General features: G+C 42.6%; 1 protein-coding gene across 2 annotated transcripts in view; it reads left to right on the top strand.

Annotated features, from left to right (window-relative positions):
• Positions 1-16,172, top strand: part of LOC134353795 (N-acetyl-beta-glucosaminyl-glycoprotein 4-beta-N-acetylgalactosaminyltransferase 1-like) — an 897,506-nt gene that overhangs the window by 724,957 nt on the left and 156,377 nt on the right. For both annotated transcript variants that reach the window (XM_063062183.1, XM_063062184.1), the window contains one exon: positions 856-922. In XM_063062183.1, the coding sequence (XP_062918253.1) occupies positions 856-922 (67 nt within the window). The remainder of the gene's footprint in view (positions 1-855; positions 923-16,172) is intronic.

Below are 16,172 nucleotides of genomic sequence, written 5' to 3'. Positions count from 1 at the left end.
GCAATACCCTGGTTAGGTCACTCTTAGAGTATTGGATGTAGTCCTAGTCACTAGAGAGAGAGAGAGAGTGTGTCCTACTCACTGCAGATAAGATTCACCAAGATGTTGCATGGATGAGAAGAATTTAATTGTTGGAGTGACTGGATGGGTTGACCTGCTTTCCTTGGACTGAAAGAGGTTGAGGGGTGACTATATAAGATATATAAGGTTATGAAAGGTGTAGTTAGGGTAGATTATCAGAATATTGTTCCCATGGTAGGGGTATCAAAAACAGGAGGGTATATTTTAAGATGAGAGATAAAAGTCTTTAAGGGCTTAGAGGGGAAGACTTTTTTTACACATGAAGATTGATATCTGGAAGGAGCTGCCAAAGGAGGTGGTGGAGTCAGGTACAATTACAATGTTTAAGAGCTTTTCAGACAGACACTTAAATAGGCAAGTCATATCCTTCCAGGGTCATAATGTGGACAGCTAGGATTTGTGTAGAAGGACAAAATGGTCAGCATTGATGTGATAGGCCAAATGGCTCATTTCCGTGTTGCACAACTCTATGACTGGAAGAGGTTTTAGAGTGTCTTCCCCAATGTTTCTTCTAGTCCGGTGCCTTCACACTGTTTATATCCAGTGAAGAAGGGAAATGTTCTTAACATAAAAGTATTGCATATGAACTGGGTTGACCAACATCACTTCCATATTTGAATTGCAGAAGTTTTATTAGTTGGTCTGGAGATAGTTAATTTACATCTCCTTCTCTTGCAGAAGTTTCAATAACATCTGGAATTCCACAGCAGGATTGCTGCTGATGAACCTCTCTCAAAAACCCCTTGCTCACTTGATCATTTTCTTCTCTTCCAGTGGCGACCATTCCTTCCTGAAGTGAAGTTTGAAATTATCGATTCACCGCACATCTCTCTATACACAGGTAAACGTCACCAGTTCCTTTTTTCTTTCTTCTTGTGAAGTTCTTCCTGTGTGGAATCCTTGATAGTTGGATGATAGCAACAACATTGCTTTTTAATAATAGTGTTCCCAAACCTGGTCTCCAAGAAGATTTTGCTCAAGGAAGCTGCAGTTTCCTTTCTAACTTAAGGTGAGGTGAAATATAGTATTGAAAGAGGAAGATAGATACAGGCAACAGTGTACTAAATCACTGAAATTTGCTGGACATGCATTGGTCCAAGAAGACAGGACTATCATATAGTTTCCTTCCAAACCATCAAAGATAATAATACAGAAGGAAGTATTTTGGCTCATGTAGGTTCCAGAGGAATTATCCCTTTCATTCCCGTACCTCTCCCCTTTTTTCCTCAACTCCCCTCATACATGCCCATCAATTCTTCTGTCATTAATCTATACAGTGGGGTAATTTACAGTGGCCAAGTTACCTAACACATCTTCCGGATGTAGGAAGAAACCAGAGCATCAGTGGAAAAAAACAAGTGGTCTTAGACAGAACATGAAAGTTCCACACAGACTGTAGCGAAAACCACGACTGAATCCAAGTCCCTTGAGAGTCTTGAGGCTGCCCAATTAATTATTTAATGCATATGAGGCAATTGGCTAAAAGTGAGTTTGAAACCATTGTCACTTGTCCTTAAAAGCTGGCCAGTCTTTCAGCAACAATTAGAGCCTCTGTTACAGACCTTGGAATAGAGAGGTGAGTTGGTATCAAAAATCAAAATCAAATCAAATTCAAGTTTAATTATATTCAACCACACATGAATGCAGCCGAACAAAACAGCATTCCTTTTGGACCAAGGTGCAAAACTTATAAGGCGCATTCAAAATAGTGAGCAAAAAATATAGTCACACAATAAAACATACATATAGCCCAAGTCCCTGAAACACAAGTCCCACAAATTGATGGTACAGTTTCTTGTAGTACCATCAGAATGGCATGAGCTGTAAATACTGTACTTCACTTCCCTCAGAGTGTACTGGAAGCCCTGTTATGTGGTGAACACTGAGGTCTCATGTTTGTGTATGAGAATCCAAATGACCCTCCATCTAACATGCTTGTCTGCCTGATCAGACTGGTAGTCTCCAGATAAAAGAGCCAGGTTCAGCATGGGTGGCAGGGAGACACTGCAGGACGTGTTGGGCAGGAAAGGAGGAAGAAAGCTGTCAGACTTCAGGTATTTATGATCGAGCTGGTATTTGGAAAGCTCAACTGAAGATGCAGTGGTGTTGGAAGACCTGCTCTTTGGCCACACTGTAACTCTTTAACTCCCCCGGTTCCATGAACAGTAATGAACCAGCTCTTCTCTCATTACCCGACCCAGTTCCTAAGGCATGATAAGCTTTGATTATCCCATGTTGAAAAGAGAACCTACTTGAATGAAGATCTACCACTTCCTTTAATAGTTCTCACCTAGCTGTTAGACTCTTGTACCATCTTGATTAAAACCAGAAAAAAAGATCAAGCCTGCTTGGTTGGCTCTACACCTGACTTAAATCTGTCCGTGAGGGTTAATATTGTCCATGTTTTACCTTTGAGATAATGTCAAACAGTTACATACTTACTGTGCAAAAGTCTTAGACACACACATACATATATACACAGAGAGCTGGGAAGCATAAGGCTTGTGCACAGTAATGTTCTTGTCAATGTGGAGCGGAGAGCGAATTTGTAAATCTGGCAGGAGCAAGGAATATTGGCAATGGCGAGGGTGGAGAGCTGCTGGAGGGGCGTGGGACAGGTGTCAGAGGAACACCAGGAGCATGGGTGGCGTGCGGGCAGACACACTTAGGCCTGAGACACCAGGCAAGGTAATTTGATTCCAAGCAGTTGGTTTATCAATAATCTGGTGCTTCCTACTCCCTCCCTTCTCCCTTCCCCTTTTCCCAACCATGATTCCCTTCTCCCTGCACCCTTCCCACTCTCAGTACACATAGAGACTCATATCAGAATCAGGTTTATCATCATTTACATAGGTCATGAAATTAGTTATTTGTGGCAGCGATCAGGGCAAGACATAAAATTGCTACGTATATATGTCCCTAAGACATTTACACAATACTCTATGGATGTTTTAAATTTAGTCACTATTGTTCTCAACCCAATATTTGTACTATACATTAATCAAATAATTCTAGAACAAATAGGGTGGGGCCTTAAATTGCTTTTCCATGACTTCAAGTAATTAAGAAACCCCGTGTCCTGTCACTACATCAAGTGAAGCAATTCTCCATCTTCCATTCCCATCTGACTTCAGCACAATTAGCTCAATATTCTATTCACCAGTTGACAGAGTTGTTGTTCAGTAATTTCCTCCCCATTCCCTTCTAAAAATATATTACAAAATAAAACCACAGCAGAAGTATTTCAGTTCTAAAAAGATCAGCGTGCTTAGCAGATTTCCATTTCAAAATGGTTCATTTTGGTAGGTCAAATATGATGGCAGAATATAGTATTAATGGTAAGACTCTTGGCAGTGTGGAGGATCAGAGGGATCTTGAGGTCCGAGTCTATAGGACGCTCAAAACAGCTGTGCAGGTTGACTCTGTGGTTAAGAAGGCATACGGGTGTATTGACCTTCATCAATCGTGGAGTTGAATTTAGGAGCTGACAGGTAATGTTGCAGCTATATAGGACCCTGGTCAGACCCCACTTGGAGTACTGTGCTGAATTCTGGTCTCCTCACTACGGGGATGATGTGGAAACCATAGAAAGGGTGCAGAGGAGATTTACAAGGATGTTGCCTGGATTGGGGAGCATGCCTTATGAAAACAGGTTGAGTGAATTCGACCTTTTCTCCTTGGAGCGACGGAGGGTGAGAGATGACCTGATCGAGGTGTATAAGATGATCAGAGGCATTGATCATGTGGATAGTCAGAGGCTTTTTCCCAGGGCTGAAATAGTTGCCACAAGTGGACACAGATTTAAAGTGCTGGGGAGTAGGTACAGAGGAGATGTCGGGGTAAGTTTTGTACTCAGAGAGTGGTGAGTGCGTGGAATGGGCTACCAGCAATGGTGGTGGAGGCGGATACGATAGGGTCTTTTAAGAGACTTTTGGATAGGTAAATGGAGCTTTGAAAAATAGAGGGCTATGGGTAAGCCTAGTAATTTCTGAGGTAGGGACATGTTTGGCACAGCTTTGTGGGCCGAAGGGCCTGTATTGCGCTGTAGGTTTTCCATGTTTCTATGTAAAACTATCTTTCCAGGTGCATGAGCGAAGAAATAAATCAAATCATTAGTAAAAAGGAAGATAGTACTCTCAAATTAATTATTATCTTGCATATTTGCAAATAAATCAAACCTGCTGTTTTTTCTGATTGCAGTTACTAGAGGATTAGGCATTCCTGTGTATCTTTTTAGTTTAAATCACAAGTTAGTTGGTAAATAGACTTTGCTAATCTAAATTCAGTAGAGTTTGGGAACACCTGACTTTCCTATATTGCCCCCTCTGCCCTAACTCTCCACCACAGCACACCCTTCTTGATCACACGGCCATGATAAGACATTTCCATCGATATCATCTATAGTATAAAATTCAGAGTGATGAGCAGACTGAGTTAAAAGGTGTTTAGATGGGCACTGACTGAAAAGGAATGTGAAAGGATGCTGCAACATTTGTCTGGCCCAGGCAAGTTAACAGTTTCACTTCTAATTGGTTACCTGCATTGCTAGTAGCTCTGAAGTTATAATGACCAATGAATCATTTATTATTCCACAAATCTGAAAACTTTGAGGCCCTTGAGAAAACTTACATTCATATATTGTTGGTTTTCCCAAATGGGAGGATGGTGGTGCCCCATCTTGTTAGGTCTGAGACTACTTCAGCTCATTAAATACATCAGTGAGTTGGACAACCTGGAGTAATCATGTCAAAATAAGATAGGAGGTAATAAATAAAATGGTAAAAGGATTATTGATAAGATAAGGTGATGAACTAAAAGATGGAAATAGAATAGATGAGTATATGGTGATGCACTTTGGTTTAAAAATGGAGCATACTCAAAAAGGGAAAAGGCTCATTGCTGTGAAAGGTGATTTGTAAAGGCATTTCCTGCAAAAAGACCTAATAAGCATATAAGCTTTATTTCAAGAGCTGCATAATATAAAGGTGTGTGGTAAGCCTACATAAAACCTCAATAAGTCTTTGTGTGGCTTGTTTTGTACATCATTGGGCTCCAGGGAATAAGCAGGATGTTAGGGAGGTGTCACAGTTTCACAGGGATGCTGCCTAATATGAAAAAACACAGAAAGAAGATTTCTGTTCATTAGAACAGCCCCAGCTAGGCTGCAATATGATGGAGTTGTCAAAATTCTGAGAATGTAAGATAATTTAGATAGAAGCAGATTGCTGCTAGTAGTGGAATGTAAAATGAAGGGCCACAGATGCAAATAAATTGTGGGAGATTTAGAACAGTGCACTAAAATATTAGTCTGTGTTGTCAGGCCATAATATGCAGATTTACATTTTTATTGGAATAGAATTTTAATTGTAAGCACAATAATTAGATTAAATGGAATTTAAGTCCACAAAATCTTTGTTTTCAAGAAGCATTCTCTAGTACTCTGAAAGGATTTGAGACAATTGCAGTGCTCTGGTCTCAGTGCTATAGAGTCAGTTTCCAATTGACCGGTTTACTTTACATAATTGAACACTGAAGGAAGGAAAAACTAGATTAGTCATTAGATTACCTCAAAACAATCTATCCACCAGAGTCTTATGTTTTCTAAGATGATTACCAGTTAGGTGTGTTATTCTAGTAGTCTGCCATTTAGTAAATATGCAACACATTTGACATATGAGGCATTATTCCTTCTTCTATATGAACTCACATTGCCCTGGGAGCTGTTATTTCTCTTTGACAGCCCTGCAGTTTGTTTCTTTATTTAGAATCAAAATTGTACAACACAGCCCTTCAGCCCATTGTGTCCAAGTCCAACTTTTTTTTGCCAAACTTCACCAAATTCAAACTGTAGCTAAGGGACAGCAAGGAATAGTTGTTGCAGACACTAGAGTCTGCAGGCATTTGAATCTGAAGCAAAAGAAAGACAAACAAATACATACAAAATGCTGGAGGAACTTAGCAGGTCAGGCAGCATCTATGGAAAAGAGTAAACGTTCGGTTCCGGGCCAAGACCCTTCTTCAGGACTGAGAGGGAAGGGATGAGATGCCTGAATTAAAAGGTGGGGGAAGGAAAAGAGACTAGCTGGAAGGTGATAGGTGAAGCCAGGTGGGTGGGAAAGTCAGGGGCTGGAGAAGAGGGAAAATAGGAGAAATAGGAGAAAAGGGAATCAGAATCAGAAACACGAGGAATTCTGCAGATGCTGGAAATTCAAGTAACACACATCAAAGTTGCTGGTGAACGCAGCAGGCCAGGCAGCATCTCTAGGAAGAAGTACAGTCGACGTTTCGGGCCGAGACCCTTCGTCAGGACTAACTGAAAGAATCAGGTTTATTATCACCGGCATGGGGAAGTAATAGGCAGGTGAGAAGAAGTAAAAGGTCAGAGTGGGGAACAGAGGGGGTGGGGGGGGGGGGAAGAGAAAGCAATATTCATACCTAGAGGTTAGAGGCAACCCAGACAGAATATAAGGTGTTGCTCCTCCACCCTGAGGGTGGCCTCATCTTGGCAAAATATGCTTGTTAGGTCTTTTTGGATCAACACGTCAGAAAGGGAATGGGAATGGGAATTAAAATGTTTGGCCACCAGGAAGTCCCACTTGTGGCAGATGGTGTGGAGGTGCTCTACAAAGCAGTCCCCCAATTTATGATGGGTCTCATCAATATAAGGGAGGCTGTATTGGGAGCACCGGACACAACAGGCAGCCTCAGCAGATTCACAGGCGAAATGTTGCCTCACCTGGAAGCACTGTTTGGGGCCCTAAATGGAGGTGAGGGAGGAGGTGCAAGGGCAGGTGTAGTTCTTAGGCTGCTTGCATGGATACATGCAAAACAAACTGTTGAGGAATTCAGAGAGTCAATATCTGTAGAGGAAATGATTTTTACTCCTATGACTTTTGGACTTGTCAACCTTGTTTAAAAAAAGCTTCTGAGGAACCACTGATGGAATATGATCTGGCCACTTAGACCCTTCAGAGTAGGTGCAAATTTTAGATGGATAAGATTTATGCCTTACGCTTTGGGCCAGGTAGTGATGTTTAAGTTGTTCTATGCTCAACAGCTTTGCAGCTATAAAATGACTGATGACGTGAAGCTGCTGATGTTGCAGACCCAGGATTGAGAGGCAGCAAATGTAAAACCAAATGACCCCTGGTGATGGACTCTTTTGGTTGATCTTCACAGATGAATAGAAAACTATTATTTGAAACTCTCTTCCCAAGGACAAACTCCCATTTGTCTCCAAGCTTCTAATGTAAAATCCTTCATTCTCACAAAATTCTTGACATCCTTGACTTGATCCAGAAGATCAGAACATTATCTGACAACCACTGGAAGATGAAAATACTACTCAGTGCCTGAATAGAAAATTCTGCTAAATTATTGCAACATTCTGCAAGACAATATCCCGAACATCTCTCATGAGTATGCACCATGAGTATGCCCCATGTTGTCAGGACTCTATAAGCCATTTAGGATGAATTGCTCTGCAATGTGGAAACCTGATGCAAAGTATTAGGATTCCTTGGATGGTGGCATCCCTTCTCGTAGGATCACTGACTTCTGGGCTAAACATTGGATTGTTGATAGGTCAACAGTTCCTGTAAAGATCAAGGCTACCAGACAAAGCCAATGGTGTGTCCTTCTGTGCTCTCCCAGTGGAGGAATGTAGCCTATCATCAATGCACATCACTTCTTCAAGTTTTGGGTATTATTCTAGTTACCAAAGACCAGTGGATGAATAGACCTCACAGAATGGGGAATAAACCAATCTTTGTTTGGAGAATGTCCATCAGATGCTTTTTATTCAGTCTGTCATGCAGCATTGTATATTTTGAGATCTGATTTATATTGCACTTCTTGTAACATCATTGCTTATTAATCCATAAACTACTTCGGAGCTTCTTTCTTTTATAACTACATAGCTGTAAGTTGCTCAATGGCACGGAGGTTGATGGGTTCATAAGTGGTGAAGGAGACAGGAGGAGCCTAAGTGGCCATAATAGGTGAATCAGAATCAGATTTTTCATTACAGTTATATGTCATGATGTAGGAAAGTGAGTAACAAAATAAGTCAATAGGTGAAGTGTAATATTGGATAATGTGAAGTTATCAACTTTGGAAGGATGAATGTAAAAGCAAATTTTTATTTAAATGGAGTCGAATTACAGCACAGGGATCTGGTGCTCACAAAGCATGTAACACAAAGGACTATCATTGCAAATACAGCAATAACTAATAACTAATTCCATTACTAATGGAATGTTGACGCTTATTGAAAAGATTATGGCACAAAAAGGTAAGGAAACTTTCTGATGTAACTTTGCAGGTAGATATTTCCCCCAGTAGGGTTATCAAAAACCAGGAGGCACTGTTTCAGAATAAGGGTCCTCTCATTCAACACAAGGCGATGAAGAATTTCTTCTCTCAGAAGTGCATGACTCTTGGAATTCTGTACTTTGATGAACTGTGGAGATGAACCTATTCGAGTTTTCAGGGTGGAAATTGACAGATATTTGAGCCACAAGCCATTTGGAGAGGGAATTGGAAGATGGTGTTGGGGCCACGGTTTGATTAGACTTGATCATATTGAATGGTGGGGCAGGCTTAAGGGGCCAGTTAGTCTATTCAGACTTGTGTTTCTTGTGTTCTAATGTAGTTCTGCTCTGCACTGCCCATGCTTACTCACCAATGTGAAATTAGGATCTGCTTTCTCTCAATCTTCCCCATGACTCCCAACTACCCTCAGTTTTGTTTCCAAAAGAGGCAGCTGTTTCAAATGAAGATCTTCTGTTTGCTATTTACCACTTATAGCTACTTCACCTTCTACCTTTCCTGTTCCCATTGTATTGCCATACTTTATCATTGGCTCTTTATCTGTTTTTCACAACAAGATGGAATGCCATTCACCTTGAGTTTAATTATGTCAACACTCCATCCAACTCTGCTGCATAGGGTTACGGAGGGGAGCTGTGTGGTTGCATGTTTCAGGGTATAGGACATTCAGTTGGAAGGGAAAAGCTGCAAAAAGAAAGACTGATAGCCTTAAAGAATTCTAAGCACCTTCATGTCCATTCCAGGAGCAGAGATGTCATTACTTCTTAACACATCAATGCTTCAGCTAATTACTATCATGGAGTCCTATGATCCTGAGCATCTAACAGATAAATGACTAAGTGCGGCTAGAGAGGAATTTAAATTTTCAAACCCTCATTGCTACCTCTTTACAAACCCACTTTGAATGCATTTAACTGTTGCCAGTGGGGTGCTGTTCACATATGTGAACCTTAACTATATTAGTAAAAGAATAAACATTTTTACCAATCACCTCTCTTTCAGAAAAAAAAATGTGCAGGTGAATTTGATTTGAATGGCCGATGGGCAGATCAGGAATGAGAAAGCAAATCCAAGCCTCACAAAAGAATGATGCATGGTGATATATGTGTGTGGTAGAGGAAAATTAAACCTAGGGGTGAAACTCTTGTTGAATTATTCATCTGTTCTTTATTAAATTACTGCCAGATTGCTGTAGATGGATTTTACTTCTCCTTTTAAACCAGTTAGTGAGGTTACACTATCAAAGGCATACAGTACAGAAATAGGCCATTCGGCCAACCACATCGATGCAACCCATCAAGCATTCAAGCATCTATCTACAGTGTAAATCCTATTTACCAACCCTTGGTCTATAGCTGCCTGTGCCTTATTCTTCTGGATACAATATTAAATGTTGTGAGAGTACCCATCTCCAGTATGATCTAAACAAAGATTTTCTTACCTGACACTGAATACTTCCTGAAAGGCATGAAAGCTTTGCTGAGGATGTTCTGTCCTCAGCATAGCTTTATGTTCATCCCCCTTGTGCAGCCTATCTGGTCTTCTGCCTGCTCTGGACCCTTTAATTTCTAACTGCCGATGAGACATCAACCATCTTGACTTCAGCACTCCTCTCTCCTGTTTGAAGCTCACACCCGCTGAATACTATACCTACTACTCTCTCCGCCACAATCCCAACCTCACCATCACCATCACCATCATACTCGCTGACAAGGAGAGTGCTGTTGTAGTCGGCCAAATTGACCACTACCTTGCTAAGGCCAGATGGCAACTCTCAGTCACCTCCTTTTATATACCCCTTGTAAAGCACCCCACTAAGGAATATCAGCCCACTGTCTCCCACACCATCACCAATCTCCTATCCACTCCCACCAATGTCATAGTTCCCTTGCCCCACACTGCTCATTTCGTCCTCCTACCCAAGATCTACTGATCTGACTCTCTGGGTCAGACCATTCCTTCTGGCTGCTCCTGCCCTACTGAACTCATGTCTGCATAGCTCAACTCCATTTTGTCCCCTTTGGTTCAGTATCTTCCCATTTACATCCATGACACTCCGCATGCTCTTCATCTCTTCAATCGTTTTAAGATCCCTGGCCCTGATTGCCTCACTTTAACTTCAGTTGTCCAGCCCCTACACACTCTAGAACCACCCTCCCACCCCAGCAGAAAGGCCTTAAAGCACTCTGCTTCTTTCTAGACAAAAGACCTAACCAGTTCCCTTCCACCACCACCCTCCTCCATCTGGTGGAACTGGTTCTCATCCTCAACAATTTCTCTTTCAGCTCCTCCTACTTCCTTTAAATCAAAGATGAAGCCATAGGCAATCAGATGGGGCCCAACTATGCCTACCTCTTCATCAATTACCTGACACAGTCCATATTCCAAGTTTACACTGTTAACAATCCCAGCTCATTCTATGCTACATTGATGACAATATTGGTGCTGCTTCTTGCACGCACATTGAGCTCATCAATTTTATCAACTTTGTCTCCAGCTTCTACTCTGCCCTCAAATTTATTTGGTCCACCTCTATCACCTCTCTTCCTTTTCTCGATCCCTCTGCCTGCATCTCTGGAGAGAGATTGTCCACTGATATTTTTTATAAATCTACTGATTCCCACAATTATCTTCACTATACCTCTTCCCACCCTGTCACTTAAAAATGCCTTTGCCTTTTATCAGTTCTTCCATCTCCACTGCATCTGTCTCAGGATGTGGCTTTCCATTCCAGAATCAGAAATGTCCTCCTCCTGTAAGGAACATGGCTTCCCTTCCTCTATCATTAATGCCGCCTTTACCTACATCTCTTTCCATTTCTCACACATCTATCCTTGCCCAATCTTCCCACTGCTATAACAGGGATAGAGTTCCACTTGTCCTACATACCACCCCACAAGTCTGTTGTGTCCAGCACATCATTCTTCGTAACTTCTGCCATCCCTACCACTTCTGCAGGGATCACTCTCTATGTGACTCCCTTGTCCATGTGTCGCACCCCACTGATCTCCCTCCTGGCACTAATCCCTGCAAACGGGGCAAGAGCTACACCTGCCCCAACATCTCCTCCCTTGCATACCTTCCAGGGTCCCAAACATTCCTTCTAGGAGAGGTGACAATTTACCTGTGAGACTCCAGCAGGCAACTACTGCATCCGGTGCTCCCTCATGTCCTGATGAGACCTGATGTGGATTAGGAAACCGCTTTGCCAAGTACTTTTGCTCTGACTGAAACAAGACACAGGATTTCCTTTTGGCTACCCATTTCAATTCAACTTCCCATTCTCATTCCAGCATGTCATTCCGTGTCCGCCTCTGCTGTCACCATGAGGACACTCTCAGTTTGAAAGAACAATTCCTCATTTTCCAACTGGGTAGCCTTCAATCTGATGACATGAACATGAGTTTCTCTAACTTCTGGTAATTTCTCTTCACTTCATTCTTCTTTCTTTTTCCATTCACCACTCTGGCTCCTTCTTATACCTTCTCCTTACCTGACCATCAACTCCTTTTGGTGCCTCTCCTCCTTCACTTCCTTCCATAGTCCACTCTACTTTCCAATCAGATTCCTTCTTCATCTGTGCTTTACCTCTCCTACCATTCATCTCCCAGCTTCTCACTTCATCCCTCCTCCCCCTTCATCCCCCTCCCCCTTCATCCCCCTCCCCCGACATCAGTTGGCTTCACCTATAATCTGCCAGCTTGTACTTCTTCCTGGCCTCACAACTTTTCATTCTGGCTTCTTCCCCCTTCCTTTCCAGCCCTGATAAATATTCTCAGCCCGTAACGTTGACTGTTTATTCCTCTCCATGAATGCTGCCTGACCTGCTGAGTTCCTCCTGAATTTTGTGTCTGTTGCATTGGATTTCTTGCATCTGCAGAAGCTCTTGTGTTTATGAAAGTCAGCTCTTAGTTCTTCCATGGGAGCTCTCATATGAAGTATTATAGAATCACATGTCTCGATTTTCCAATGAAGAGTCAGTTCTGATTACAGTCTTCTGAATATCCGCTCTATTAGATTCTTCATGGAGCCTGATAGGAGAGTGCAAGCCTTCTCAAGTTTCTCCATTGAGCCTGTGCCAGGCCATCAAACCCATTAGTTTGATTGGAGGGAATTAATTGTAGTAACCTAATTCCTTGTCTGATTTAATTGGAATGATATAAATGTTTTAATTACTCAATGTAAGGAAAGAATTTTAATCCTGTAAAATATTTTTTATTTTTTTAATACTCTTTAGCGCTTTCGAATTATTTGCACATACGCAATCTCTTCAACAGCTGGTAAGCCTAATCCTGGACTTATGGACTCTCCGAGCAATTCTGAGGGTGAAGCATGCCATTTGGAAAGATCCTGGGCTGCAGGGTCTCTTGCCAGTCAATGGGCCTGCCTTTCAGACGGAAGAGTGGACCAAATGACCCACTCCAGGGGCAGCAGATCACCAGCTAGCTCAGGCAATGAAAAATCACAGCCATTGAAACTCATATCACTGTTGCCTGCCTTCCAGCCTCCCTTACCTGTACTGGCTATAGGAGCAGATATTGTGCTCAGTCCTATACCCCCATAACTCTATAAAACACCTCAGTCTTAACTCCACTTTAAAACTCTATGGAGTCTGCCCGTGATTTCTTGAAAAATGTTTCAAATCCTGACAGCTCTGAGTTGAAAGCATTTTGCCTCATCATCCCTTGGAATTTAAATTCATGAAGTTCTAGTTATTGATTCACGTCCTAGTTGCATCTATTTTCTGTCCTACCATTTAATGGCCTAATGGCCTACCATTTTAGTCTTCTCTATCCAAAGGAATATAGTCCAAACCTTTTAAAGATTCAAGGTTATTTATAGTGTGTACATCGAGACATGCAGGGTACCATGCCATTTGTGTTAATAACCAACACACCCGAGTGTCTGCTGGGGCCTGCCCACAAGTGCTGCTGCGCATTTCGATGCCAGCATAGCAGGCCCACAATGCCGGATAGAACTACACAGAACATAACTAGCAACAAAGCAGCAACAGCGAAAGCAAGCCCATTCCTCCTCCACCCATGCACGCACACGAGGCCTCGAACTCTGATCTCACCAATTCACAAACCGGGGGGGGGGGGGCAGGGGTCATCAGAACTTGTTCCTCCTGCCCGTTCAAAACTCTGACTTACAACTTGCTGACCTGGCAGTGGTGGTAGGAGGCCTTTGTCTACTTTCAACTGGCCCGACCATTCCACGCAGTTGAAATCCCTAGTAATCTACTGGTATACCTCCTCTGCATTCTCTAAAACCCTCATGAAGTATGATGGCTGGGATTTCTCAAACCGCCGAGGCCCAGTCACTGATTTCTTACTGCGATACATTGCAGTAACTGAGGGTGGCACTGTAAACAAAGCTGCTGCTTCTCAGGTTCAGTCCTGACCTCTGGTGCTATGTGTACATAGGTTGCATGCTCTTACTGTGACTATGTGGGTTTCTTCCAGGCACACCTGTTTCCGCCCATCTCCGAATGATGTGCACATCGGTAGGTTAATTGGCTACTGTAACTTGCGCCCACTGTGCAGGTGAGCCGAAGAGATTTGACAGGAAGGTGGAGAGAAGCTAATTAAGATTAGCAAGGGATTCCTACAAATGCAACACACATAAAAATTGCTGATGAGTGCAGCAGGCCAGGCAGCATATCTAGGAAGAGGTTCTGTTGATGTTTCAGGCCGAGACCCTTCGTCAGGGCTAACTGAAAGAAGAGCTAGTAAGAGATTTGAAAGTGGGAGGGGGAGGGGGAGATCCGAAATGATAGGAGAAGACAGGACGGGGAGGGATGAAGCTAAGAGCTGGAAAGTTGATTGGCAAAAGGGATATGAGAAGATCATGGGATGGGAGGCCTAGGGAGAAAGAAAGGGGGAGTGAGGGAAGCCCAGAGCATGGGCAAGGGGTATAATGAGAGGGACAGTGAGAGAAAAAGAGAGAGAGAAAAAATATATATAATAATAATGAATAAATAACAGATGGTGTACGAAGGGGAGGTGGGGCATTAAAGGAAGTTAGAGAAGTCAATGTTCATGCCATCAGGTTGGAGGCTACCCAGACGGAATATAAGGTGTTGTTCCTCCAACCTGAGTGTGGCTTCATCTTGACAGTAGAGGAGGCCGTGGATAGACATATCAGAATGGGAATGGGACGTGGAATTAAAATGTGTGGTCACTGGGAGATCCTGCTTTCTCTGGCGGACAGAGCGTAGGTGTTCAGCGGCACAGTCTCCCAGCCTGCGTCAGGTCTCGCCAATATATAAAAGGCCGCATCGGGAGCACCAGACGCAGTATATCACCCCAGCCGACTCACAGGTGAAGTGCTGCCTCACCTGGAAGGACTGTCTGGGGCCTTGAATGGTGGTGAGGGAATGGTGTTTACGCCTACAAATGCATGTTTGATGGCTAGTGTGGACTCAGTGGGGAGAAGGGCCCATCTCCAGAATGAATATCTTCTTCTTCTCTGCGTCTTAATTGCTTGTACTTTGGCTGTTACTGTAAGAGGATTTGTATAGATGACTTGAAATTCCTTGCCTCATTTACATCGAGTGCAAGTGGGATACTGTATGTGAATATTGTTTTCATGTTTTCCATACCTACTTGAGATGCAGGGAATGCACTGAAGATTCAACAGGAATTCCTGATTGGTGAGCTTGTCAGAGGACAAGTGGTTAAGTGTGTTGGGTATATATTGTACTCAGTTTCGAAGAAAAGAGAAGTAATCTCATTGAAATGCACAATGTTCTTAAAGAGTAGATCCATGGTTGAATTTTGCCCTGGGTAGAATATTGAGAACTAGGGGGTCACAAATTCAAAATAAGGAGTTGGCTCTTTATGACTGAGATTAGAGAAAAGTTGGCCATCTGTCGGCTATTGAAACTTTGAGATTCTTTACCCAATTTGCCTGTGCAAGCTCATGTGTCAGGGATTCATGGATATTTATTTGTTCAAGAACATAGGGTCAATGCAAAGATATGGGGCTGAAGTAAAAGATCGGTCATGATCTTTGTGAATGATGGTGCAGCCACAGAGGGTTGAATGGCCTCTTCCGGCCTTATCCTTTATTCACATGTTCCAATAGGAAAATGGTTGCTTCATTTGTGATTATTGCCAGACAGTTTCTTTCTTACCTGCAGTTACCCTGCATCAAAGTAGCTTAGGACATGCTCAGGTGAAAGAGAGGGTATAACTGTTGGTCTCTAACCTTGGCACAGGTGGACCACATCTCAGGGTTCTGAAGGAGGTAGCTGAAGGGATTTTTGCAGGATTAGCAGTGATCTTTCAGGAATGACCAGATTATAGAATGATTCCAGAGCACTGGAAAATCGCAAATGTCATTCCACCCTTTAAGAAGTGAGGGAGGCAAAAGGCAGGAAATTATAGGTCAATTAGCCTGACTTCAGAGGTTGGCAAGATGCTAGAGTCCATTATTAAGAATGAGTTTTTGGGGTACTAAAAGGCACATGATAAATAGGCTGAAATCAGCATGGTTTCCAAAAAGGGAAATCTTTCCTGACAAATCTGGTGGAATTATTGAAGAAATAACATGCAGGATAGACAAACAAGAGTCCGTGGGTATTATTTACTTGGGTTTTCAGAAGGCCTTTGACAAGGTGCTGCACATATTAGCATGACAAAAGATTGGTTTACTGGCAGAAGGCAAAGAGTGGGAATAATGGGGCCATTTCTGGTTGGCTGCTAATAACTGGTGGTGTTACCCAGGGCTGGGTGTTGGGACCACTTCTTTTCAGC

The sequence above is a fragment of the Mobula hypostoma genome, chromosome 11 (genome assembly GCF_963921235.1).
Source record: "Mobula hypostoma chromosome 11, sMobHyp1.1, whole genome shotgun sequence".
Lineage (NCBI taxonomy): Eukaryota > Metazoa > Chordata > Chondrichthyes > Myliobatiformes > Myliobatidae > Mobula > Mobula hypostoma.
The sequence above is the reverse complement of the archived record's forward strand: the minus strand, read 5'-3'. Positions and strand labels throughout refer to the sequence as shown.